The sequence below is a fragment of the Triplophysa dalaica genome, chromosome 5 (assembly GCF_015846415.1).
Source record: "Triplophysa dalaica isolate WHDGS20190420 chromosome 5, ASM1584641v1, whole genome shotgun sequence".
NCBI lineage: Eukaryota > Metazoa > Chordata > Actinopteri > Cypriniformes > Nemacheilidae > Triplophysa > Triplophysa dalaica.
This window is the reverse complement of record NC_079546.1, coordinates 10,515,822-10,543,635: the sequence shown is the minus strand read 5'-3', so window position 1 is coordinate 10,543,635 and position 27,814 is coordinate 10,515,822. Positions and strand designations below refer to the sequence as shown.

General features: G+C 36.9%; 2 protein-coding genes across 2 annotated transcripts in view; one reads left to right on the top strand and one right to left on the bottom strand.

Moving 5' to 3' along the window:
- Positions 1–401: 401 nt before the first annotated feature.
- lhfpl3 (LHFPL tetraspan subfamily member 3) lies at positions 402–27,774 on the bottom strand. Its single transcript, XM_056749404.1, has 4 exons — positions 26,220–27,774; positions 3,846–4,076; positions 2,272–2,309; positions 402–1,683 (listed from the first exon to the last, which is right to left on the bottom strand). Exons 1-3 carry the CDS (start codon positions 26,644–26,646, stop codon positions 2,293–2,295), a joined length of 675 nt encoding a protein of 224 aa, XP_056605382.1. The 5' UTR covers positions 26,647–27,774; the 3' UTR covers positions 402–1,683; positions 2,272–2,292.
- The window catches only part of orc5 (origin recognition complex, subunit 5), a 35,535-nt gene continuing 9,442 nt past the window's right edge, over positions 1,722–27,814 (top strand). The window contains exon 1 of the mRNA XM_056749403.1: positions 1,722–2,348. The gene's annotated coding sequence lies outside the window, so the exon portion shown is untranslated. The remainder of the gene's footprint in view (positions 2,349–27,814) is intronic.

Here is a 27,814-nt window from a genome sequence, read left to right as displayed (position 1 = left end):
AATTTTCAAACCTGTTCTGCGAATTTCTTCCTAAACATTTCAGTGCTGCAAAAATGAAAGCAGATTATACCTGATCCTGCTAATGATCCGTTTGAATAAATAAGAGATTGTATGACCAATCAGAATGACTCTAGAAGGATCTTCAAACAATCAAAATTGAAAACAGATAAACTGAATCATTGAAATGTAGACCTAACCAATCACAATGAAGAGATCGTTGAAAATGTGTTATGCCACATAAAACATATGGCCATTACTGTCTGTCAGTAACATTTTGTTCATACTTTTGTTTGTGGTCTGGTCATGTTGAAGATTGACAGTAAAAAACAGCAGAGGTTGAAAAAAACAGGTAATCCTTGTTTACAATAATGCTCAAAAATAAACTGTTAGAAATGTTTTTGATTTCTGTTGGTCAAGGTCAAATCTTTATTCATGAATTTGAGAATTGCCTTTTTAACGAATACATAATAATGGTGTATTTACATCATTTCCTATACAACATCAGCTGACAAGACATACCCAATAAATAAAGCAAAACCTTTCTTCCCCTTCAGAACTTTCAGCATCGTCCAAACTCTTCAGTGGCCCTGAATTGTGGGAGTGGCAGCACCAGGTACACAGTGAGGTCATTTCCTTTGGGTATTTTTTTTACTGTTTCCACTTGACCCCAAAGATGGAGATGTTTTCTTTTAGATTGGCGAATCTATGCTGTTCATTATCCTAGTGGGACAGAACGACTATACCAAGAGTACAAAACGGTACCAGCTGAGAACATCATAAATATGGCACACATAACTATACAGCACCAACACTGCAACGGAGGAAATATCGAAGTAGAGACATACAGAAATTCAACGTGTACACTCGATACATAATACTTAAAACGCTCCCCTATTTTTTGTAAATACTTGGCTTGTGCACGATTACTAACGGCAGAGAGGTCCGCCCCTAATTTTGACATATATTTTTTTTATATATTAACAGTGGTCTCACCTTTTTACATAACCCTGTTAAAAGAATATCGGAGAGTGTCGGGGTAGAATGGATGACCATGTTAACTCAATAGACCGATCGCTTGCATTTAAATGGGCTCTCTGCGTTATAATGTCTTTTCTTGTGGCAGATATGTTCTGGATTTGACTTGTCAAGGGTAGCCAATAGAGAAATACTAACAGGCCGGTAATGTCTCTGCATGGCTGATATGTGCCCAAATCTACATCCCCCAAATCAAACCTGTTAACGTTGTCCTCTACATAAGTATACTTGGCTTTAATTGGAAAACCCAGTCAAATGAAATTGTTTACAGTAAGTCATGAATCCCAAAATATTTATATTATTGTAAGTTAAGCCAAAAGATGGTGACAAAAGGTAAAATAAAGACAGGTGCATTTTTTCCTAGTCAAAATTGTGTTTCTAAGTGGTGCATTAGCTGCCCTATCATACTGTATAAGTGGCACAGAACACGGTAAACCAAACTAGGGATTTGTTGAAAAGCATTTCCAAGGAGTAAAGTGAAAAGTAGGTATATGTACAGAAAAGCAGTGAGTGTTCCGGACTCCAATCGCTCCATCATTTGCTCAAACTTTTCCAAACTGTAGCAGTCAGGCTTCTTGCCCTCGGGATGATGGGTAAAGCTGGATTGTGACTTCACTTAATGATATTCCTTCAACGAGGCAAAAACACCTGAAAACGAACAATAGAAAGATTTTTACTGTGAATTCACAGTATGGATTTAATGACATTTTTTTATTTATTTGATATATAATTGTGACAAATGTGGAAAATTGCAATTTATAAAGAGGCAAACAATATTAGCACTTACGTAACTGATTATCATTAATAAGAGTCAATTAAACTTGAGCTCCATCCTTTGTAATGGTCTGCTTTACTGCTTTAAACATTTTATATTATACTTTTACATTTTCTCCAGTTAAATCTGCCGTTAACTTGTTGCAAAACTGACTCATACATCACATTTAACCTTTATTGACAAAAGAAAATTAGATGTGCTTAAATGTACGCGGCGCTGCGCAGAACGATCAGCATATGACATCAAAATTCCCCGAGAACGAGCGATGCTCTCGATGTACTCTCGCGGTATTTACTAATCGGACTGCGCAGCCACGCATGAATGCGGACGCGCATATTTATGATAACAATCAACTTAAAATATGTCTTATTTTTTGGCCTAAGTGGTGAAATTGAGTTATTTTTAGAGTCAATTCCAATCCACGCTTCTTTTGAAAATCAAGGATATTGCTGCATACTCACTCATCTGTGTGCATTTGCCATCTATGCATTTCCGGTTTCTGTGAGGGGAAAAAGCAGAGGAGTCCGTTAAACGTACGGTAGGAATTGCAAATTCTCTGCTTAAACCCGTTCAGTAATTTCTAGAAATTACATCATCCACCCCTGACAGCTGTCACAGTTAGCAAAAGCGTATTAAATAGTCATTTTGTTTGCGATTCTGTTGGGCATAACTATAGCCGGCCGCTAGATGGCACTAACACCATCATATGGTGTTACAAAATACTCCATTTCAAATTCTGTTTCTGCAGAATGGTTAAGGAGAATTGCTCATTCATCATCATGGAAACATCCTTAATCACCATCTGCAATGTGCTACTCATCTGTTCTACACAAAACGTATATAATTGACCCTGCATAGTCGTTATATAACAAAAAAGGGGTAAGAAGAGGAAATTCTCCTTCGTTACACTTAGTTAAGCAAAGCCCTTCTTTAAGAATAGTCCATGAATGTGACTAGTCGTTAGTTCTAGGTGTGCTGTTCAGAAAAGCACAGTACAATGTTGTGCATGTGATGAATATGGACGGGCTGACAGCAAGCTGTGTAAACATCATTAGTAATTCATGGCTGGGCCTCCAGCCCCAAGATTCAATTAACCCCAGAATATTCTCTCTCTCCCTTTTGCTCCAATTCATTTTCTCTGGCCTGTCATCTCATTTTGTCGTTAATGACCATTGGTCTGTTTTAGTTTTTTTTCCCAGCTGATCTGTCCTCACTTCATCTGGCCATCTCTGGCTGGCTGGGTCCATTCCGTAATAAATGAATTGAACCGAATGGCACAACAGCTGCACGCTGACAACCGATGAATAAGAACGTTTTTGGGGAGAAATGGAGAATGCAGTTTGTAATTGTTCATTTTCATTTATGTAAATGAGCATTTTGCGAGTTATAAATCAAATAATTTGTGTGGATGTGAAATGCTGCCAAACTATCTAGAGATGCCATATTTGGAATTCAAATGTTATTATATTTTACTAAAACTATTAAAACATTTTGGTTAGTTGAAATCAAATAACATGTTGGCCTAATTATTATTTAAAAATCTCAAACTAAATAAAAAGTAGACACTGAAATAAGATTATTTTTAAAATAAACCAATATAACAAGTAAGCAACATTTACAATACACAAATAAAAAAGATTTAATGACAAATAACAAAATCAGAAAAAAAATTAATGACTGAAAAATATAAAAATTAGAGCTCATTTTAAATATTAATGAAAACAAAATATAATAATTATGCTTGCTAATTAATGCTCTGCTAATATAGTCATTCTATTTGATATATTTCCAACTATGTTTCAATGAGAAATATGCCTAAATAAAAATAAAATCTGTTCATCAAACCATTTCATTGGATCTGTAAGCTTCCCAGCAGTATTAAATTGTTATTTTAACCACTTTACATTCAATTATTTATATTGATTATTATTATTATATTGGTAATATTTATATTCAATAACAACAAGTCCAAACACAATCCTTCCAAGGTAAAAAAGACATGGAACAACCACCAACAAAATGATTTTAATCTTACTGTCTCCGAGCAGCTCCTCGGACATAAATCCATCCTGCCTGTTTCCCAACACGAAGGCCAGGAAGGACAGAATGAACGCGTCCAAGATTCCCATAATGGCTAGGATGTACGCCCAGCGCACTGAGCAAGCTCCAATGGTGTATTTATCTGTATCCTCTCCGCACAGGCTCTTTACCTCATCAGCATCCCAGCCGTCAGGATATATCATACAGCCTAGCACCAGACATGTTCCTGTGAAAGACAGAGAGTGCAGACCAAGTGAGATCTCAGCAAAAAGCAATATAGAAGTTTAATTAACAGCACATCGTCATTCTGTAAGATAAACTGCAGTAACCGAGGGAAGACTTTGGAATAGCATGTGCAAAAGTGCAGTCATGGCACTTCATGCTGTGAATAAGAAGTAATTCTGGACGATCCCACACTTAATATTAAAATTAACTTTATATTCAAATATATTGGACATGCCAGTGTTGATGCGTTGATAGTGTTCAGAATACGCAATCAATTAAGAGCAGTCGTTAATGATGTCACTAGGGGTTCACATCCTTTACAAGACAAAAGACTATGCTGCCTCCTTCACATCATGGAATGATGTTGGAAAGACTTTCTACATTATAAATGGTTGTGTTAAATCACATTTTGGGTTATGTTAAAGAAAACACACAAAATGCGTTTTTCTCGACTGGACACATGTCTGTGTTATTTGTGGGACTAAGCATTTTGCGTTTCTTTTTAACACAACTTGATGTATTCCCTTTCCTTTATTTCAACGCAAAATCAGCGTAAAATTTGATGCAGTAACACATAGTGTGGTAAATAGCATAACACAAACAATTTGTTCATATTTTAAGAGTGCAAGTACCCATGAACAACATAAGCTTGGTGGAATTTGTCATTGATGCAATGTTTCTGTGTTGGGCACATGTCAATAAAAAAATAATGATGGAAAAAATAAATATTTATACATAAGTGTTAATGTCGACTATCTGATTATTTGTTGTTTTGGTTTCTATAATAATCATTTTATGAACAGTGTCTGCAAAATCTGACAGTTAATGCTATCGTAGCCCATTTATTGATGACAGGCTTGCGAGACCAAACTACTATTTGCCAACATTCTTTGTGATCGCATGAGAATAATAAATTATATGAAAAAGCACTAAACTCTAAATTTTAAACTAAACTTTTAAAAACAAAATTGTTCATTTTCCAGCATTTTTAAACAAAAGAAAGTGTGTGTATGCTATACATGTGACGGGTCTTTTGTGATTTTTGTTTAATCACATTTTATTCAAATTATGTTTTATTTGACAGTTTTTACTGTATTACAATTCACTGTTAACCAAAGAAGACAGAAGGGCGTGACAGAAAGTGGGTCTACTAATGTTTCATAAATCTTTTGATGTGGGGGGGGGTTTCCCAGCCATTTCAAGGGACTACAGCAAAGAGATCTAGGAATGGAATATTGGGGAAGTGTACAGAGGCAAACGTCAGCACGTTTTGCCAACCTCGGTCACATTTCAGCAAATCTAAAAATCGAGTTACTTTTGCAATTCTGTTTGGTGCAGAAGAAACGTCACTATGGGACATTACTGTAGGGAAGATGCTGAGCGTGCTACCCTACAATAAAACTGACCGTATTAATCATAGACGCAAACACACACACACACACTGTGGGAAATGCTTATCAACTATAGAAAACTATCAGCATTTTCCCTCATTTCACATACACTCTCAGGACCTGCAGTACTACACACACACACACACACACACACACACAAAGTTAAGCTCTGATAATGAGCTGTCCTCACCTCAACCAACTTATGAAACAATTTCGCTCATTTTAACACTTCCTCTCACATTTTTAAGTAACAGATGTGCCAGAACAGATTGTGTAGGGCTTATACTTCTGTACTGTTCACAGCTCTGCCGCTTCTTCCCTAATAGATAACACTGCGGTTGCATCGCGGAGGCTTTGATTTTGCTGGCAGCGCACATTCGTGTGCTGCATCTGGGTCAGTGAAAGTGCTCGGAATGCTAATGCTGTCACATCTGAGATGTGTTTGTAGATAGACGCTATAAATAAACCCCTTACCGAAGAAATCTGTGTGAGAAAGTATGTTTCCATGCGGTAGATATGGAAGGATACGCTTTGTGATACCCCGTTCGTCTTCCCTGTTCCTTTTGTAAATCTATTTTTCATGCTATCCTATTATCTCAGGCAACGACTTATTGATGAAGCTTTGCATCACGGATTAGGAGCTGTCAGTAACACGCGGGTGCTGAAATATTCAGGTTGCTCTTGGGTGTGAAGGGATAGGTGAAGATTCTGTCATCATTTACTCCTCCTGAAGTCATTTTAAAGGAGTACACAATAGAAGGAATTGCATTATTCCTTTATAGGGATAGTTCACCCAAAAATGTTTATTTTCCTCATGTGTCATCTCATGCCTTTATGACAAAGATATTTTGAGAAATGGTCCCTTTTATGGATGGATTATGTCAATGTTGTTTGGTTACCAACATTCTTCAAAATATCGTTTCTGTTTTGCAGAAGAAAAAAGTTATATAGGTCTGGAATGAAATAAGGTTAAGGAAATGGTTTTTAATGATAAATGTTGATTGAGAATGTACATTTTTGAGTGAACTGTCCCTTTAAGGACCCATCCTTTCATTTGTATGCAAGAATGATGGAATAAAAGTGCATTCTCACGCTCGTCTTCCCTTAACATCGCTTGACTTGGCATTTGCCTGATAATGTCTTTACATGCCAGCCAATTGGAGAAGAAAAAGCACTAGGACGATAAGGAAAGGAGACAAGATGGATGGACAGAGGGGAAGATAATGCAAGGTTGAAAGACCTCCTGTCTGTCTTTTGCTAAGCTGCTGTTGTTTGTTGCATAATGTATTGTTGGAGCAGGAATAGAGCAGCGCCTCTGGGTTTGTGTTTCGTCCTGAGAAGGATGGCTTGTTGTTTTTCCCAAAGTAAAAAGGGAGATGAACGGTAGAAAAGAATGAAATGGAAGGAACAGAAGATATATATATAGAGAGAGAGGCAGCACTGCTTTATTGTGAACATGGTGATGCAGAACGTCTGTCGTAGGCTATGTTCAGAAACTATTTGTGCTTCCTATGTAGACTGAATTTTAAAGCATCATAGGGACATATAACATTTCTTGCACCAAAACACGGATGTAAAACACGATAGCATCTTCAGGTTCACAGGGACTTTAAACGCTACCTTTTAAAATCACAATGATATACCAATTCAAGTTAAATAATCTGTTTACGGTGTTGGAAAGGTTTAGAGGAATTTTAACTTTAATTTAATTAAATATTATTTCAAAACAAATTACAAATGTTCCATTTCAGTAAGGATGCTCCCTTGAAAGATAAGAATTAGAGGGGAAATCACTGTTTGTAACATCTAAGCACATACACTGAAACTAGCTCAGAAACAATGCTGGGTGGCAAAATGTCTGCACACTATACATGAACACATTTCACAGTTACTTACACACCCAAGAACTATGAATTCATTAATTAATTGCAATTTATTTTTACATCCAGTAACTGAATGAAAACGCATCAGCGAAAGTGCAGCAAGATCAATTCGCTCTCTTTTACCAACATTGAGAGATTTGTAGACGCTCCCTCGGGCGACGGGGTAAGTCATAAAAATGATTGAAGATTGAATTTACAGGCCCGTGTCTTTGTGGGATGGCTGGTTTGAGCAGCAGGGGGCTTTATGAAAGCTCAAATAGGCATCCTGAAAATGTATAATCAACACAGTCTAAATACACAGCGATCACCTTAGTTCTGCATCCCACACATAAACACCATGGACTATTACAGGCATTATCTCTTGTGTACTTCAGCAACATGCAGTCCCATTCTGCAGTCATTGGGTCTGACCTAGACTCTCTGGAGGCCATAATGGAGAGAGGAAAGGTGTCTAAATGAATGAACATCAAAGACATTGTTTCCACTGCATACTACATGAAAAGATCACTTTATGAAATGTAGATTCAACATCCACTGCATATGTTTGGACTGCATATCTTTTTTAATCAAAGGTTGCAATTAGTTTCTATAAAAAAAGATGATAATTAAATTACCAACCACACGAATAACATTGTTTTGATTTTTTATAGTTGTGGTGTGAATGACGCTTAAATTTAGAAATATATAAAAACGTCATTATTGTAAGCCTTAACACGTGCCTCAACTTCACTGTATGTCCCTCCCATAATATAAAAATAACTCTGCAACCGCCGTCTATTAGCATATTTGTTCACCACAACGTGACCTTGTGTGTAAATGCACGCTGTGCTTTCATGCATGACTGACGCAGGATAAATTTTGGTTGGCCTAAGACAAACATCTGTCTGTGACTGTGTGAATTAAAGCCTGGACTTAACATGCTGTGTCTTCTGTGACAGAGCCGTATGTTAAATATAACAAACATACTTGTATGACTTTAGATAATTGCTTGTTAGCTAATAGCATAAATCCTAAAGTGAGAAAGCTTTTGGCCTGTAAAATGAGACAAAATACTGTAGCAAGATGGAATGACATACATGCATAATGTTTAAAGTGGTATTTGACAGTAATGTATGATGCATGTTTGCGTCATTTGTTTCAAAATGCAACATTCAAACGCATTGCATTAAGGGATACATTATTAACTATTATTCACATAACACGACTGAAGATTCATACAGTACAGCAAAACATGTTTTGATAAACTATTTAAAATAATCGAGAAACACTACAGCCTTTCTATTAAGAGTCCATTAAAAAAGAAAATCTATAGATATTTGGTTTAAGGAAGTTGTCATGCACTCACCAGCTGTGAATTGAATGTGTGCCAGTTCTGTGGACTGAGATGCGTTGTCATGGGGACGCTCTCTGGATTGTTAGTCTTGTGAGGTGTTTGATAAATGATGGGCATGTTATTTAACTGCAGCATCCTTTAACCCCTCCCACCCGGAAAAACTTGGACCTGTCAACATAGCAGCATTGATACGAAAAACTCGGTGTTTCTTTGGCCCTGTTCTTTAAGGAATACTGCCGTTTTGCTTACTGCAGATTGCCGTCTATAGTGTATACCACGGATTGTAGAAAGCAGGTCCCGTTCTGGGGATCACATAGCACTCGAGTAACTACCTTTGGGATGAAAGTGAGCAGATTCATTTCTTTGTTGGACCTATCCCTTAAGGTTTTGTGTATAATAAGCAAAATCCAAAAATATGGCGTCATGTATTCAACATCTTGAAATGATTTATAATTGTCTTTTTTTAACATGTTCACATATACCCTCATTGCCCAAGTGTATATCCCATAATTCTTTGGGGGTGGCGGAACAGAAAAGGTGATTGAGAACAGGTGTTCCAATTAATTACTGGCGGGAGCAAGCACACCTGCCAAGCATGGAGGGAAACTAAATGAGCGTGCCAAAATACATATTTAACAAGATGAAAGAGTGAGCGAAAATATGAGCTCAGAATGATACGCGTCAAGCCTATAATACACCAAAAGATAAACAAACTACTCATTTTATCGATCTGATGTATTTATTTTGCCATCCGAAATGCCATTGTAGATGCTTTTGGATAGCGACCAGCCTGTTTGGATGTGCACACTGTGAGCTATTTCCTCCTTGAGTTTTGAATTGGCCCCCTCTGGACCGGAGTTTATTTAGTCCTGCCAAGCATCCATTGAAGTGTTCATGCGATGTTAAGCATGTCCTGCCAAATTCAGAGAGCTCCCCCGTCTCCATTCTGTTGTATTAGCAGAGCTCATCTAAATTCAGAGAGGTTCTCTTCTCTCTGGTTTCTCTGACTGTGTGATGGTAGTCGAGGGGAGAGAACATCTTTGAATATTCTACAGATGTGCTCTTTTCTTTTTTCGGTGTGTGTCGAGCGTTTGAAGTTGGCTGATGGGATTGTTTTAATATTCCTCAGATGTGGCGCAAAGCCTAGGAACATTTTATCCTCCGTGTGCCGTGCTGCAGTCGGTGTGCGTGCAGGATGCGCTCTATTCATCTGTACAAGCAGATGTGTTTAAGAGTAAGAGTGCAAAAGTCGGCATCACGATGCTATGGAGATGTGGCTGGTTGCCAAAGCATCCTTTCCCGTTGCTAGGGTGTTCTGAATGGATTTCAATGCGTTGCTATGCAGCTTCTGTGGTATTCTCAGGTAGAAATTGCTAGTTTGGACCGGTCACTCATTGACTTCCATTGTATGGACACAAAACCACAGAGACATTTCTCAAAATATCTTCTTTTGTGGAACATATACAGGTTTTGAATGACATGAGGGTGAATAAATGATGACAGAATTTTTATTTTTGAGCGAACTGTCCCTTTAATCTACTGTGTGTTCATTTGTACTCATCTGAAGGAAAGAAGTCATGTTTGTCTGTGAAGGATTGAGGGTAAATCAATTATGGGAGAATTTTCGTTTCTGGGTAAAGTATTCCTTTAACTACTATAATAAACTACCCCCACATTATGTGTGGGTGTTATGTATTATAGTGTATTTAATATCTGTGTTTCTTTAATCACAGGAACAGAAACACATCGAAAATACAAACCATAGTGCAACTTCCTTTTATAAGAACACTTTGTGATGGCTGTGATTTGTGTTACAGCTTCATAAAGTCTTACTGGCATTAAAGACCACCTGCTGGGTGGACCGTTGCAGTCAGTTCAAAGGGAAGACCTCGCCGAGCGTAAACATTCACGTGCACATGCCCCCAACCCTTGGCACGTGTACTGTATGTATCAGGCAGACACTAATTTCTAATCACAACGGTATATACTTGTGGACGCTTCGTAGCGAAGGGGAGGGCTGAAAATGTGCGGTTACCATGACGACTGCCAGTGAGCGGTTTTTCAGATATATCACAGGCTGCGTGCGAACCGAGCCTTGTGTGTTCATGCGGGTCAGCTGTCAGACTGTGGCTATGTCTCAGAGACAGCTTGTCGGATAGAATTTTGCCAAGGACTACAAATGCACAACTTCTGTCATACATAGAACTGCACAATTATCAGATTTGGTAAACAACATAAAAAAATGATATCAAGGAGTATCACTTGCTCTTTTATAATAAATTGATGTTACTTTGGATACAAGTATGTCTTAAACTGCTAAAAACAGTGTATGTGTATATTTATATTAAAAAAGACCAGATGTTTTGCTCAACAGCTACGCAGTGACAATAAAGGTGTATTGTTTAGTATTATATTATATTCTACTTAAAGCATTCATTGTTAACAATATAATTGTGATATCTTATGCTATTCTCACACACATTAAAGATAGTTTTGAGTTATAGCATTATCTAATCATATTTTTTACAACAATATTTTTTTCATTTATCAAATTTATGTGTAGAGCAGCACATTAAACTTTGCAATCATTGTGACTTATAAGGCAAAATGCTGAACAGTTGCAAGACCATCATCTACTGTGTTTGAGGGTCAGTCAAAGTAAAACACAATATAAATAATTATGGTTATTAATCACGGTAATTGTCAAATAACATACATTTTAATACTATTATATACAATTATCTCTAAGCTTTCCTGTGGCTCAGTGTTTAGAGGATGGCGCTAGCAACACAAAGGTCATGGGTTCGATCCGAACGATTGCACATACTCGATACAAATGTACAGTATAATGCAATGTAAGTGGCTTTAGATGAAAGCGTCTGCCAAATGCACAAATGTAAATCTTTATCTTGGCTTATCTTTTCTGCTGTCTTTCCATTTCCTTCTGTCTTTTTGTTTTTGCTTCAGATGTTAATGTCTGTTCCTAAAATGACAACTCCCTGAAGCTGTCTTAATCCTTAAATTCTTCTCTCTGGCGTGCTGCCTTGCTAGGCTGAGAAACACGGTCTACTTTTGCAACTTTGTTCTACCTCCAGTGACCTTATGGAGTTCTGCCTCGCCATCTGGTGTCACAATTTGCTGGCTCAGTTTTATTCGATATAGATGTATTATCACCAGTCTGTTGAGCATATTCCCAAGGCCCCACACCCAAAGGGTACTCTCTTATAAGCTATTGTGCATGTTTATGAGACCCGACGCTTATTTTGTTAAATAAAATAAACAGCAGCTTGACGGGAATTGGCAAAATGACGGAAATACATCATGCATTACTACACTTGCAGGGTATAGCCTGAGTCGTCCTTGCTTTGTGTCAAGTGCTTCCTTTGGGTCAAACAGAAATCTTCAATCAATTAATATAATCATTTTTACATATAGATAAGGGTTTTGGAAGTTCACAGTAGGTTGGTGTATGGTAGTTAATGGCTTCTAATAAATGTATTCTGTTCAGTTCTTTCACACTCTTTCAACAATAGCTCTTTCATCTAGCGTGAAGGACTACATCTGTGCATCAGATATCATGTTGATTTGTTATGCAAGCTGTTTTGCAATATTCTTCTTTATAACAGTCAGCTGCAGCTGAATCTAAAGTCCAAGTCTTTTTAACATCATTTCAAACCTGGAGTCTCCTCTTCGGTTTTTAGATGATCCTCTGTGAGGTTTATTACTGTCACAGACTTAATGTTGCAGCAAAACTTGGTAGACGTAATAAACAAATAAATAAAAAAGCCTCTAAATGAATGAGATGCATAGTATTGTAAATTGTTATTACTATTAACACAAGCTATCTAATGTTTGTTATGGGCTTTTTTCAAGCCACGAAAATATAATCTAAATCCCATTTTGCATTATTATAATTCATTAGCAACAATTTATAATTATGGTTGTGGTCGGTTGTAATTGTTTTCAATATTCCGGTGCAGTCTGAAATCTCCTAGCATTGTAGATTTTGGTGAAACTGCAAAATCTGTACTTTATTTAAATAAATGTTACATTTGATACCAGTTACATGATACATAAAACATTTCTTTGTTATATGTAAATGACATTATTATCAAAATTATTGACATTTTCTAAACTTTCTAAAAGTAAATCATGGAAATGTAGAACGTGGTTAAAGAGTTCCGCATGCCTATTTATGCATATTATCTTCAACAATCCACAAAGCTTTAAATTATACATTCCAAGCTTCAGTTAAGATAAGGTTTAGCCCGTAGGCGACACAGGTATTAATATTTTGTCAAGAATTCATTTTTTTTAATTTAAAAGCACTAAGTTAAGCTAAATACAGCAGATGCAAATGTGAATGTCTTTGACGAATGAGTCAAGAATGAACTGATATCAGGAGGCTCAGAACACAATGTGCTGTTTATTTCTCCAATGAAACACTTATTTCCTCAGGCTCCTGTACACAGAGGGAATTTATAATCCAAACGCACACATAGAATTAGCTTTATTCTGACTGGTGATGCCCATTCAATTCACCTTATATAAATATTCTGTTCCCTGTCTTATTGACATTTTTTATTCTCAGACAACATGCTTCATTACATCTCACAGTGTGCTCAGAATATTCTCCTTCAATAAAGACGTTTAACATTCTCAGATTTTTTCTCCTCTAAAGTTTCATAAGAGATCTCAATAACATACCACCCTTATTCAGATTATTCACCTTCAATAAACCCTCTTACATTCTCAGATTTATCTCATCTAAAGTATCATAAGAGATCTCAATAACACCTCACACTGTGCTCAGATTGTTCTCCTTATCTAGAGACTCTTAACATTCTCACATTTATCTCCTTTAAAGTTTCATAAGAGATCTCCGTAACACCTCACACTGTGCTCAAATTTTGTTATTAACTAGAGACTCTAAAATTCTCACATTTATCTCCTCTTAAGTTTCATAAGAGATCTCCGTAACATCTACCACTGTGCTCGGATTATTCCCCTTATCTGGAGACTCTTAACATTCTCACATTTATCTCCTCAAAGTTTCATAAGAGATCTCCGTAACATCTCACAATGTGCTCAGACTTTTCTCCTTAGCTAGAGACTAACATTCTCACAATTATCTCCTCAAAGTATCATAAGAGATCTCATTAACATCTCGCACTGCGAGTACAATTGTTTTGTATTTAATTTCTTATCATTAGCCTTATTAATCTTCTTTATATTATTCTTTACTATTTTCATATATTTAGTTTGTTAGTACTATATTATATCATTATATTTTTTACATTACTTTTCATTAATGTTTGTTGAGTTATTTGGGAATTTCAAGCTTTAGTATCTGCTTCTCAAAAAGAGCATCAGCCAACTAGGGGACACAGGGAACAACTCCAAATCAATTTGCAGCTTCTGTATTTGTTCATTCTTGCAGCTTTGACAGTTATTATTCAGTTTGACTCAATCAGATTGAATTCCTCGTTTTGAATATGCATATCCAATGCTGGGCTTTGAAGATTCATTTTAATGAGTCAGCCTTGATGTATAATGCTATTTAAATGACAGTTTCTATTTTGACAGTATTAGTTAAAAACTGTTTTGCTTCAGGTACACTTTAAATATCTTGAATTGTAAAATAGATTTTATAAATAAAAAAATTATAGAATCCTTATTTGAAGTTGACATTAGAACAGATTTTTATTTAAACACAGGCTAAATATGAATAATTGTGCATTGTGTATAAATATTACTCCAAATAAAGTTTAATTATAATTTTGCAGGAAGACATGTCAGTAAATATGTTAAAACATTTAAACTATACTTATATGACTAGGGAAACTACTACTTGTTCTTAAGTTACTATTCAATTAATTATATGCAGCTGGCACCAGAAGACAAAACTGATACATAAATGAGACATGTAAGAGAATAATCACCATTAGTATCCTGAACTAAGATAAATCCCTGTCAGAAATATAGCACATCAACATTGATGAACAGCAGCACCTCAGGCAGCATGAGTTCGAATCCCAGCTTTTTCCTCTTTCCTTCCTTTCTATTATCCTACGGTCATGTCCAATGAATGTAAAAACAATATCATCAACATCATCATTATAAAAAAGTCAACAATTGTGCTCAATGAGAAATAAATAAGAATGTCTACTCTTAATTGAGCTAAGAAAAAACAACCAATGAGCAAACATTTTTTCCTCTGGGCAACAGCGATAAACAAATAGCTACAATAGATTCTATACTAGAAATGGTTATTTTTTAAATGTCACATGTATCGTCGGATGTAGACACAGTGTTAAGCGTTATACTACCTACAACTCTTATACAAGCTCAACTAATCAGACTAGTTATTGTTACCATGGAAATAGAAATAAGGGCAATGAGCTGAGCAATGACTGGCCCCTCCCTTATAACAATGTGAATGATGTAATAGAGTCTTCTAAAACAGTTTTTCAATGCTATCAACTAAATTGTATATTTGAATATTTAACAAAAACTTAAATTAATGGCCTTTCCCAAATTCTCTATTGGACAGAAAATCTAAAAATGCATCATACTTTAGTCCCTGACAGCCTGCTTTATACAAGATTTGCAACGGCATCTACTCTACTAAATATATAAGCTCTATTTTCAATACCCCATTTATTTGGTTTGTAGAGATCACCTTTGCTCTTTAAAACAACCATGGAGGTCATTTTTAAATCCTGTGTATCTTCTAGCCCCGCCTCCTTGATTCGATGCGCTAACCGTAGAGGTCAGCTTATCCTTCTCATCTGATCCGCAGAGGCTCTCCGGCCTCCAGGAGCTGAAAGCTTTCGGAGCCGTGCAGATCATCAACCTCGTAAGTTATTCTGACAGAGCACCGATACTAATGGCCTCTGCTCTGGCTCACACAAGCAATCCGTTATTACCTATTGACTGACAGGGACATTGAATTGAAGGGCATTGTGCGAGTTTGAAGAGAAACACGTTTAAGAAGAAGAAAATTGTTCTGTTAGAAGCTGCTCCTGAACCGCTCGGGGCGTCTACACACTAGAGTATGCGCAGCACAAAAGAACGCTGCCAAATCATTGATTTAGGTGAGGATGTGTGTCGCAAGTAAAGAAAGGAAAAACGTATGGGTTTGTAAACCAAAAATGAGGAACATTTACACTTTTGCCACAGACATACAATGACGATCTTTTCCATGTGATTTTAAAATAACCCAAATTTTGCACTACATTGAGAATTGAAAAAATGATTGGCGGTGTGTTGCGTTGTAAAGGAACAGGACGTGCCTGCGCACACTTACCAGTGTTGGGCAAGTTACTCTGAGTATGTAATTAATAACAAGTTACTAATTACATATTCAATAGTGTAATTAGATTACTGTACAGGTTACTCTCTCCAAAAAGTATTTAGTTACTCATTACTAATTACTTTCTATATCCTACATTAAGCTGGATTAGTTAAGTGTTTCAAGGTCAGACATGAAACAGCTTATTTAATTAATTCAAATAAATAATATAAAACTACATAAAGCGGTATAAATAACTGGCAAATGTATAAGAGAATTATACATTAAAGCAGGGATTTTAAAGTTCGATGTCAATTCGACTACTGCACACACACACATATATTACACAGAAAGTATTTAGTTTAATAATATCATAAGTTACTGTAAGGGATTACTCTTATTTTATCTGTAATTTAATAACTTTCCTTTTACAAGGGAAAAGTAATTAAATTACAGTAACTAATTTACTTAGTAAGTAGTTACATCCAACACTGACCAGCCAAAAGTGCCCCCAAAAAAATGTCCCGTGTCGAACTAGGCTCACATGGAAACTTAACTGTAACCATTCCAGACGGTTTGCTTCGATGGTGGAAACACTATAAGATATAATGGCACAAATGTTTGACAGTAACTCCCCTTGAGTAGTGAGATTTATTACCACCATAATAAAAACAGACTGCACGTTAAGTATGTACTTTACAGGGCACCAGCATTTGAATACTTAAATTTGTTTGGTTCAATGCGAGAGCTGCGACTAAACACGTTGCACAGCACAATAGGTTGAGCCAGACCTTAATATATTTGACTGCTCAAACAAACAGAGCAATATTTTGATAGCACCCAGAGTCACAGTATTTATACTCTTTGGGGAAATCATCAGCGAATGGCTAGCCCCGTTTAGATCGAAGAGGAGCAAAATTACACACTCACCTTTAATGGTCTGAGGAATAACTCTGAAAATCATGTTTTTTATTGTGCATTCCAATCAATATCAATCAAACTGCAGTTGGTTTGTTTTGATTTAAGCAACAAGAACTCAAAAATACAGCTGACTAACACAGTAAAACACAATAAAAACATGATTACATAATGATTTTTGAAAAAATAAAAATATCTCTTCATTTATTTAATATATATATAAATGCAATATCACTTCAGTAGGAGTGTGACAGTACTCTTAAGTACTCTTAAGTAAACTACATAAGTACATGAATGTTCACCTTTCTTCAAAATGATATAGTTTTGCATTATAGAGACATACAATGGTAAATTAGTATTTTGGCTTCTTTAAAGCACCAAGACATATACTGGCTTCTTTAGATTTTGCTATGCGCTTTTTGTAGTCCTGGTGGGAATATACAAGAAAACAAACTCTTCAAGAAAAACACCTGCAGTCAGAAATGTCTGTCTCAGATATAAGCTCTGCTGCAGTTTTGAAGTGTGTGTGTGTGTGCATGCGTGTTGATAAGCGCACATAAGAACAGGCAATCTCTTGCTGTCAAACTTCTATAACCTTTATTCTTCAGAGACAATAAAGTCGCCCTCTTTCCCAGTCCTAATTAAACACACTTCACACGTAATTAAACAAACTCCATCAAACCTCATATCTGAAGACAAAACCACAGAAAGGTATATAAGCAAGTAAAGATAACCGTAAGCAAATAATATTATATAAATAAGCAAATATTTGTAATCTTGTGCCAGCAATTAAACTTTGGCTACTGCTTGTTAAGGCTTGATGTATGATTGTTTTTTCATTAGGAAAAGTCCATTAAAAAAAGAGAAAATATACAATAAAACTTCTCAACAGAACTTAACAATGGTTTTATTTTCGTTGTCCATTTTAAAGATTTTCAGGGCAAACATCCGAGACTTACAAACCTACTGAGATATAAAGAACAACATCTAGACAATAAAATGTTCAAAAGAATACGATCCCGGATTTATTTCAAATACACACATTGCTATAAAAAACGCATTTTAAATGAATTATGAGGTATCTTGCAATTTCATTGGCTGTTGCTCATCTCTGCCCTACTTGCTTGTCTCTTGACACAGTGTGCACACCAGAGCATCAGTAAAAGCCACGAGCTGCCAGCTGGCTACATTCAAGGGCTTTTCATTCCAGAAAAGTGGAAAATCTCAGAAATATAAATAGGCAAGAAGTTAATATCCTGTAGTGTGTGAATGTCCTATAAGATCACATAGAATCTGTCTTATAAATGCTGTAGGACACTTAAGTAAAATTTCTATTATCTATTTATTAACATTAATACTAAAAACTGTTCATCTGTGATCACAATACACAATAATCATCAAGAATACAAAGCCAACTTTTCCTAGAAGCAGTTTAGACATTGTTTATGGATTCTTCATAAACTTCTGGGTTGTTTGCATCCATTTAAATTAAGGAAAGTGGTCTTCACGGGCATGACACGATCGTAGCCGAGATCAATCACTAATCACAAACAGGGAAAGCAAAGCGACCAGTTTTCCCGCCGTCGTGCTAATGACATTAACTCCACCAGCTAATCAATCCGTAAAGAGCTCCTAAAGACTACGGCCGAGCCATCAACCACAATTTAGAGAAGACAAACTCTAACCAGCGTGCCCGCTACATTCTCCAAACATCATAATTACGTTCGCCCGTACGTTTTGAAAGTGACTTTGGCTTTATATTAGCAGGCCTGATGTGCTCATCAGCAAGCTGTGGAGATCAGCTCAGAGAAGATTAAAGCTTGTGTGTTAATGGAGCATGGTATTTTTAACCAAGTGCTAATCTCCAACGCAGGATTTCTGATTCGTGACTCACCAAGAACTGATTCATGCTGCAGTTTAGAATTTCAAACCATCACGGCTAACATAGAAAGATAATGCTTTTGTTTAACCATACTGTCCTTTGCGTGAGTCTGGACTATAGTCCATGTGCAGCACACTATGCTGATGAAAAGATGAAATTGCATAAAATTATGCAATATATGATATGCAATGTATTAACACTTAGATTTTTAAAATCAGTTTTAGCTATAGGAATATATAGGTTGATCATCTTCAACACATTGGAGCCCATGCATGCACTTATGCACACAAGGACAATAACATTCACGAGTCAGCCTCTTTGAAAATATATACTTTTTGCATTATTAAAACATTTGGTTATTGCAATTCATTACAATATGCACATTTGCAATACTTCAAAAACTGCGATGTCTTGTGCAGCCCTAGTATATATACTGTGTATTCCCCAGGTGACTTAAGCATATTTAAAATGATCTATTTTTAGGCACTAATGTTGTACTTACTTAATATACAAAAAGAGACTTGAGTACTCCTTAAGATAAACTTAAGATCCCATGATAATAAGTACTATATATTTTTAGTATACTAAGCACAAACTTAATGTGTGCACTTTAAAGAGTACATAACATGAGATCGTGAAAATTACATTTCATGCTGTGTGTAATGTTGCCGTGTTTGTAAGTAAGCAGTCTGCCAAGTTGTAAATCCGAAGGTGAATGAATAACAAAGTTATGGGCATGGAAAGGGAATCGACTCTGAATCACGCAAATGAGTCGTCCCTAGTCGGATTCGCGAACCACCGCTGAATTATGTCACTACATATAGACCCCGCCTACGTTTTGCTAGGACTGCCCGCTGAAACTTCCCTCTTCTCCCCAAACACTGTAGCTCGTGAGCCTCATTTGCGGTAGACCGATCACAGCAGACTAGACCAACTGACCAATCACATCAGACTATGCTAGCGGAAAGGAGGTGATTAGACAAATGAATCACGCAATGAATCATTTGTGAGTCAGCCAAGTGGTAAGGTAAGAAAAACTGCCTATTATTACGAAATAATAGTGTTTTTACACTTTCTATGTACATAAAATTGTTGTTGGACACTCCATAAACCAAAGTAGGACCTTGAAAATCCCTAGTTATGTACTCTTTAAGTACACTTATGGATTGTAGTAAGTGCAATTGAATAAAGTGTATTTTAGTGCACTTTATTTTACCTAGGTTGGGTGTGTTTGCTAAGGTAAATGGGGTAAAGGATTTAAACAAGCTATTAGTCCTAAGTATTAGGTCTACACTTAAGATGGTAAGATTTCTCCAGCAAGCGTCAATGGTGTGGTTCCTGTTCCCCTAAATCCAATTCCACTATGTTCTTTCTTAGGCAATTGCAAATAATCTGATTCTGATCGTGCGTCATAGTCCCTTCACAGGTACTCGTTCACACACACACACAGCGAACAAAGGCAACACACTGTTCCTGGAGCTCGTTTAACTTTCACAGTTTGCTGTCTGTACTGAATAAACCAGCAACGCTTTTCTTTATTTATCAATATTGTTCCCATGCAAGCATGCAGTGGTTAAACATTGTCAGGGCCGAAGCGATCCTGCACGATCCGGCTTGTATCTGGACCCCATAAGGTCTCATCACTATCGTTGATTTCTCTGTATCTTCTAATCAGATTTCCAGGTGAGCACCCCACCGTCTAAATCGCAAAAACATCTGCTCCCTTTAGAGCCTACAGGAACCATGGAGAGTGTCTGATGACATCAAACATTCATACTGAACCTTAGGGGACAGTTTCAGAGATATGGGTCTTTGAGATGAAATTCTGAAACAAACATCAAATGACTGTGATTACTTCCAGTCTTATCCGTGATTGGCTGGTTGGATAAAGACGATGCCATTCATGCACTAATCTCTGCAGTTTTGTTGTTGATTAAATGGCATTACAAGATTGCACATATTAAAACACTACAAGATTTTATGTGAAAGACGACGAATCGAGCACATAGAAGCAAATTTATATGTTGAAAATTGTTCACCTGGAACCAAGTGTCAATCTATTAATATTTGAAAGACCATTTACACCTTATTTTACCTTTTGTTGGCTTTTCTTTTGTACAGCTGCTTTGATGCAATGCAAATTGCTATAAAATACATTTGACTTTTACACTGGTTTGATGAATGCAATCATGTAACTCCTGTGATTTGATGTATTAAAACAGCTGTTGCATTTTGACATGGAACTGGGAGGAGTTATCGGATACTCCGCCCAAGCCGTCTAACATATGTCATTTAAGAGAAGGATAGTCATGGTAGGAAGGAAGTGCATTTTCAGATTTCAACTGAAGATTATGAGGGCACACAAATTTTAAACAGAGAATGACCCACATTGATAAACTATTTACAATAAACGCTGCAATATTTTCATGAAAAAATTGCCATTTAAATGTTTTATTTCACTGAGCCTTTAACTAGTTTTCTCTACTGTATTAACTTACAGTTGCTAATGTTGTTTTCTATGATGAGCAACACAACCATCTTTGTTTACATCTAAGTAAATATTGTTTAGTGTTTCGTGGCTCTTTAAGTGATAAAATTATGAAATGCAGTGAGACGTTAAGTTATGGAGTTAACATAGGCGAAACATAGAATCTAGATGACATCATAGCGAAGTCATGAAATAAAAGTAACAGAACACCATTTGGTTGTACAGGATCTCTTGATCACTTTCTGATTTTAGATCAAACAGATGTTATCTGTTCCCAGTTATTAAATCATCTGCTCACACTAAACTCTAGAGACATTTTGAATTCCAGCAGTTCCCCAACTATATCTGTCAGCTGCATGTCAGCCATGTGTATTACTTTACAAATGATTGCGTAATAATACACTGAAAAAAAACTGGTGCAATAAGCTGCCTCTCGACTATAATATTGAAATATATTTATGGCTTCCTGTCGGTGGAAAATGACTCACCTGAAACATACAGTGAGCATTGGAAAACATTGTATATTTTGTGCATTGCCCCTAATGTTTCTTAAACTTGTTTAATGTGATTTTCAGTGAGTGGGTGTGACACAAAGCTTGAAATACTTGACAGTTTGTTTAATTCCAGTGTCTTAATGTCATCTGATATCATGAAGTAAAATTCCTTCCACTTTCTCACTCCCACTACTGTATAAGTGTGAGATGTGTCAGCTCTAAAAATGATACAGTATGATTCACAGATAATCTAAAAAAGGGAAATATTTTTCATGAAACTGTGAAATAAACACTCGCTGTTTGTTTTGTGGCTTGTATGTTGACACAATGCTAGAAAATAAAATGTAATATTTGTTTCATCTAGTACTTGTGCTTGTTGCACACCTGTTCACTGGAATAATTCTCAAAAATGCGAAACCATGGTATATTGATGGTAAAAAATCGTCATATGTAAATTGTAATATGGCTTGATACTGAATGTAGCTTTCCTGTAGCTTAAGAGCATTGCGTTAACAATGCAAGGTTATGGGTTCGATCCCAGGGTTTTTCACATACCTATGTATAAATGTATAGGATAATGCAATGTAAGTCGCTTTGGATAAAAACGTCTGCCAAATGCATACAAAAAATTTGCATACAAAAGTTTTCTTGGCACACTTTAGGCCCCTTAGTGCCAATTGGGCATCGTTTAAATGCCACGGCCTACCTGAGCATTGTTTCTGACCATGTCCATCCCTTTATGACCACCATGTACCCATCCTCTGATGGCTACTTCCAGCAGGATAATGCACCATGTCACAAAGCTCGAATCATTTCAAATTGGTTTCTTCAACATGACAATGAGTTCATTGTACTAAAATGGCCCCCACAGTCACCAGATCTCAACCCAATAGAGCATTTTTGGGATGTGGTGGAACGGGACCTTCGTGCATCCCACAAATCTCCATCAACTGCAAGATGCTATCCTATCAATATGGGCCAACATTTCTAAAGAATGCTTTCAGCACCTTGTTATATCAATGACACGTAGAATTAAGGCAGTTCTGAAGGCGAAAGGGGGTCAAACACAGTATTAGTATGGTGTTCCTAATAATCCTTTAGGTGAGTGTATAGCATGGCATCTAAAAGGGTACTTTAAGAACACCGATCCCAATATTTCATAGTATTTTTCTGCAAGTGAATGCAGAGGAAATGCAAAGTATCTGTTATATTAGAATCCAGCAGATAACTGGATGTATAAGCAAATAGAGGAGTGGGAGTATTGGAGGCAGTGTATGAATTGAATGAGTCAGTCATTGAGCATGAAGTAAAGCCATTATCTGTTCTTCATTCACAAGCTCCAGTAAAACTCTGAATTCTATCAGTACTCCTGTAAATGTCATAACCCTTACAGTTGCACTAAATGTACTGTATGTCTTGATATGTTACATAACATCTAAATCTCTTAGGATTGACGTATCCATCTTCACTACCTTTAATACATTACCTCCAACAAGCCATTCAATTTAAACAGTCCTAGAAACCAGACCAAGATGTTCACATTGAGGCCAATGTTCACATTCATGAACTCATATTGTACACAAAATGACACATAACGTGTAAAAATGACATAACACAATTTATTAAAATTGTGTATACAAATCTACATCACACCTCTGTAGCATAAACGGTGTGCAAGTTTCGAACCAAATTGTTTAAATCCCTAACCATAATAAACTTATATTTTTTAGTGTTCTTCATTTAATGTTTGTAACATTTGTTTTCCATGCACATTTTTTCACAGAGCAATCATTTTTACATTACCTTCTGGTCTATTAAATTAACTTTCCCTCGAACGTTTAGTAAATTTCAGGCATTTACAGTGACTTTATTGTTTGTAATTATCAATACAGCGCCGTCTGAATTGGACAAATTACAGTCTGACGTAACCCACACCAGCACTGACTGTGTTCCTCCAGGGCGGTGAGAAGCAAACAGTGAAGGCATTAGTTTCTCATTACCCACACTGCATGCTGTTCTGTGGAGACTTTAGCTGGATCGATGAGCCACTAGCAAACCAAATGGGCTTTTTATTGCTAACCACTAATTCTAGCTTCCATATTATAGTGTTTTTTTAGACAGTCCTGGGAAAAATATGATTTAAGGCTCTACCTGCATGTAAGGCTCTACCTGCTCTACCATATTAAATATAATAAAACTATATACACTTATATGCAAAATTTTCTAAAAACATGTATGATTCCATGTCAACCATTAAGGAACAAAACAGCATCTTTCTTCTTACCGGGAAAAAGAGCAAGAGAAGGCACAGCCACAACATGGTTTATTATTAAAACTAATTCACACTTTAATACTTAATAAATGTATTGAATTCGTTCTCAATAATACCATTAAATAAAATAAACATAATGGTCATTCATTTTATAATTATAATCTATAATATTATATTAAATAAACTATTCATTCACCAATAAAATCAATTATATAGTATTTTTATAGAAAAAATCTAGTTTTTCCAAAGGTTGTTACTGTATGATAGGTCAGATGTTAATATTTGGTGGTTGAAATACCCACATCCATAACGGTGCATATTCCTCATAAATGGACACATGATTTTTTTATTATAAAATAACTATTTTATAGTCTATGAAGAAGAGACATCCCTTCTCCATTTGTTGGGAATGATAGCTTCTGGTTTGCGCATTGTAATTCACTGAAATCCTACAATGCTTGTCTACTCATAAAAACGTGCCTCTTTTGTCACATCTGTATCGACTCTACATTTCCCTCCTTTAAAATAGAAAACGAGTACTGATTTTAAATAAGCTACTATTAACGCAGATCCAAAGACCATAAACGATCAGTTATACAGCATCTCATCCAAAATATGGAGAGAAATAGATAAACCATCCAAGCCCGTGACAGATAATTTAGCATACAGATCATCTACAGGACACTTCGCTCTGACAGCTGCAGGCCACCAGCGACAGTAATTTGTCCACAATTGTGAGTTTGTTTCACATGTCATCTTACCTCCCTCATGAGCAGGCACAAAAAAAGACAAGCCCTGTCTTACTCCTTTCAGTGGAAAAACTCTCAATATTTACAGGGCACCTGACATTTGAAGAGATTTTGCTGGATATGTTTAGAATATTTCCTCCGGTGGTTCACTACCATCCAACACCGAAAATTGTTCGACAGAGCGCAGCCTGGGAGGCACACGCACACATATTCAGAGAGGTTGGTCAGTCACTTCTGAAAATACATCAGACTAAATGGAACCCTGCAGCTTTTTAACTTTGAAATACAATAAAAGGCTGTCAGGAATATGACTGAACAGAAACGCGAGGAAAATGGAGAAAATTATGTAGAGTGCAGGAAAAATTAACCGGCAGAGCAATATATCATCTAACTGCTGACTCTACCAATGCTAACCTTTAAATTCGATGCTTCAGATGTCCTTGACGTGATTTGGGCAGATCGCACATTTTGTGTTCATTTTGTACCTTTACACAACATTGCTCTAGTCTAGAAAATTACTTTTTTACTATTTCTTGATTATATAGTAACATGCTCAGTATTGGTGACCTGGGTAAATAATATACTGACTATCTGCGTTTGTTTTCCAATTATAGATGCATACTCATAAGACGCTTAAGCATTGTTTCCAAATGAGAAGATATGATACAATTAAAGGCCTCAGGGGACCCCGCACCATGTTCCTAGCTTATTGAGTTCATTTGTACCTTTGATAACATTGGTAAAAAAACTATTACTAATTTGTGACATTGTCACATCACAAAATAAATCCAAGTGCATTTCAGATCTGTGCCCGTAAATGACCATAAAATGACCATAGAATTGATGAATCTGTTAAAGTGATCATTCACTAAAAAGTGAGAAAATTTTGTCATCATTTATTCACCCTTTTGTCTTTTTAAACCTGTATGACCTGTATCTTCCGCAGAACACAAATGAAGATATTTTGAATAATGTTGGTAACTGGCACTCATTTACTTGCATTTGTGTCCGTACCATAGAAGTGAATGGGTGCCGGTGCTGTTCGGTTGCCAATTTTATAAAAATGATCTTCTTTTTGGTTTTTCGAAGGAAGGATGGTCGTACAGGTTTGATATGACAAGAGGGTGAGTAAATAATGACAGAATTCTCATTTTGGGGCAAACTATCTCTTTAAACAATCTAATTTCTCTGGCATTATAATAATATATGACCCAATCATATATTTTTAGGTTAGTATTTCAATTAGTTGTTTTCAGAAATAAAATACAAAACGCACCATGTAAATGGTAAAAAGTACCCTGCACTACCATGTAAATCTCAAGGCACCATTGACCACCATGGTGTAACAAAGTACCATGCCACCATAGCAATCATTTCTCATTTCCAGCCCTGGTAAAATCATTGGAAAAACTTCCAACGGATGCGAAGTCACTCACTCACCTGCTGCCAGCTGCATCCACCCACAGATCTTATACACAGTGGCTGTGCTGCAGAAGAAGAAGAGGGCGAAGCAGACAATGCAGGACAGCACCAGCACCATGGACATCCCGATGAAAAACAGTGCCGCTTTGAAGGCTCCTGACGGGATGCCGGCGAACTCGGTTAAGCTCCCCCGGCAATCCAGGTCGCGTTTAATTTCGTTCCCTGTGCATCTGTGAAACAGGCCGAAATAACCGGCCTGCGGCGTGTCCACGCCGTCCCCGATCCAGTAGGGCTGAACGAAACATACCACATTGACGATGGCGAAGAGGATGGTGAAGATAGCCCACAAGACCCCGATAGCGCGAGAATTCCTCACGTAGTTGGTCTGGTAGATCTTGGCTGCCTCCGTGGCTGGGAGCATTGTTGCGGGTGCCCCAGGAATCATAGATGGATTCTGAACTTTATGGATTGGACTCAGGTCCCTTATTCAACCTGGACTCTCTCCTGTCTGGATCCAGATCCTATCTGGATTGGATTCTGAATTCAGGTCCCGTATGGATTCCGTCTGGACAATTTGGTTTCAGTTGGGACTCGAGTCCTGTGTAGATGTTGCCTGGGGTGGCACGTAAACGTAACCACAGACGAACAGCTCACAGATGTCTCGACAGACTAAGCAATTTTAGTGCCAGATGTCACAGTGATTCGTTCAGCGTTGATGAGGGAATATGTCCGTGACTTCAATGATGCTCTCTTCCAGCTCTCCTCTGATTCAGTCACTATGCATTCGCATCATTCAGCCCACCAATCTTATTAAGGTGAATAATCACACTTGGTGACAGCAAAATAATTTACTCAACTACGAAGACACAGCTCATATGTCCAAGACCCACTCCAATGCATCAGAAATGCTTTTCCCAAAGGAATTGTCAGTATGAATACTGAATGATCACCCGATTATAGAAATAATCGAAGGGTTAGCGGGTTAGTATCAAGAAGGTTTGTGATTAACCAAACCTTATGAGATGAAATACAATTATATTATATTAGAAATAAATACACACAAATCTACCTTGTACAGTCAGGATGGCTGTTTCCTCGAGGTTATCATGAGATATAACCGATTTTAGGCGATAGATCTGCGATCAAAAGAAATCCCTGACATTGAGATGACGACACTTGGACTGAATCGTGTTTTGCGTGTCCATTCCTCCCGGATTCACATCCACCGACAGATGCAAAACGCAAAAATCTCTCTCCTCTCGTTTACTGTCTGAAATGCGCACCGGTACTCCATCCGATTTAATCCCGCACGCGCATCTCAAAGCAATAAGACGCGTTACATCTGTCGTGTGGATGAATAAATGCTGAGATGAGATTCATGCCTTGCGTGTAGATCGCGGGGATGGAGAGCGCTAAAGCACACAGCGCAGAATTCTGCCACACCCGTATATTCTGTATGCGTCTGTCACTGCTGTCCGCATAGCGGTAAATACATACGGTGGCCCGATTACACAATATATTCGTATTTCAAAAATGTACAAGGATTTATTATCGTGCATGTAAACATTCACGTTGGAATTGATAAAGATTACAGTTGGTCTAGGCTTAATTCA

Coding starts and splice junctions, on each gene's coding strand:
- lhfpl3 (XM_056749404.1), bottom strand. CDS start 26,646: ATGATTCCTGGGGCACCCGCAACAATGCTCCCAGCCACGGAGGCAGCC. Junction 4,077..26,219: donor GTGGATGCAGCTGGCAGCAG/GTGAGTGAGTGA, acceptor TGTCTTTCACAG/GAACATGTCTGGTGCTAGGC.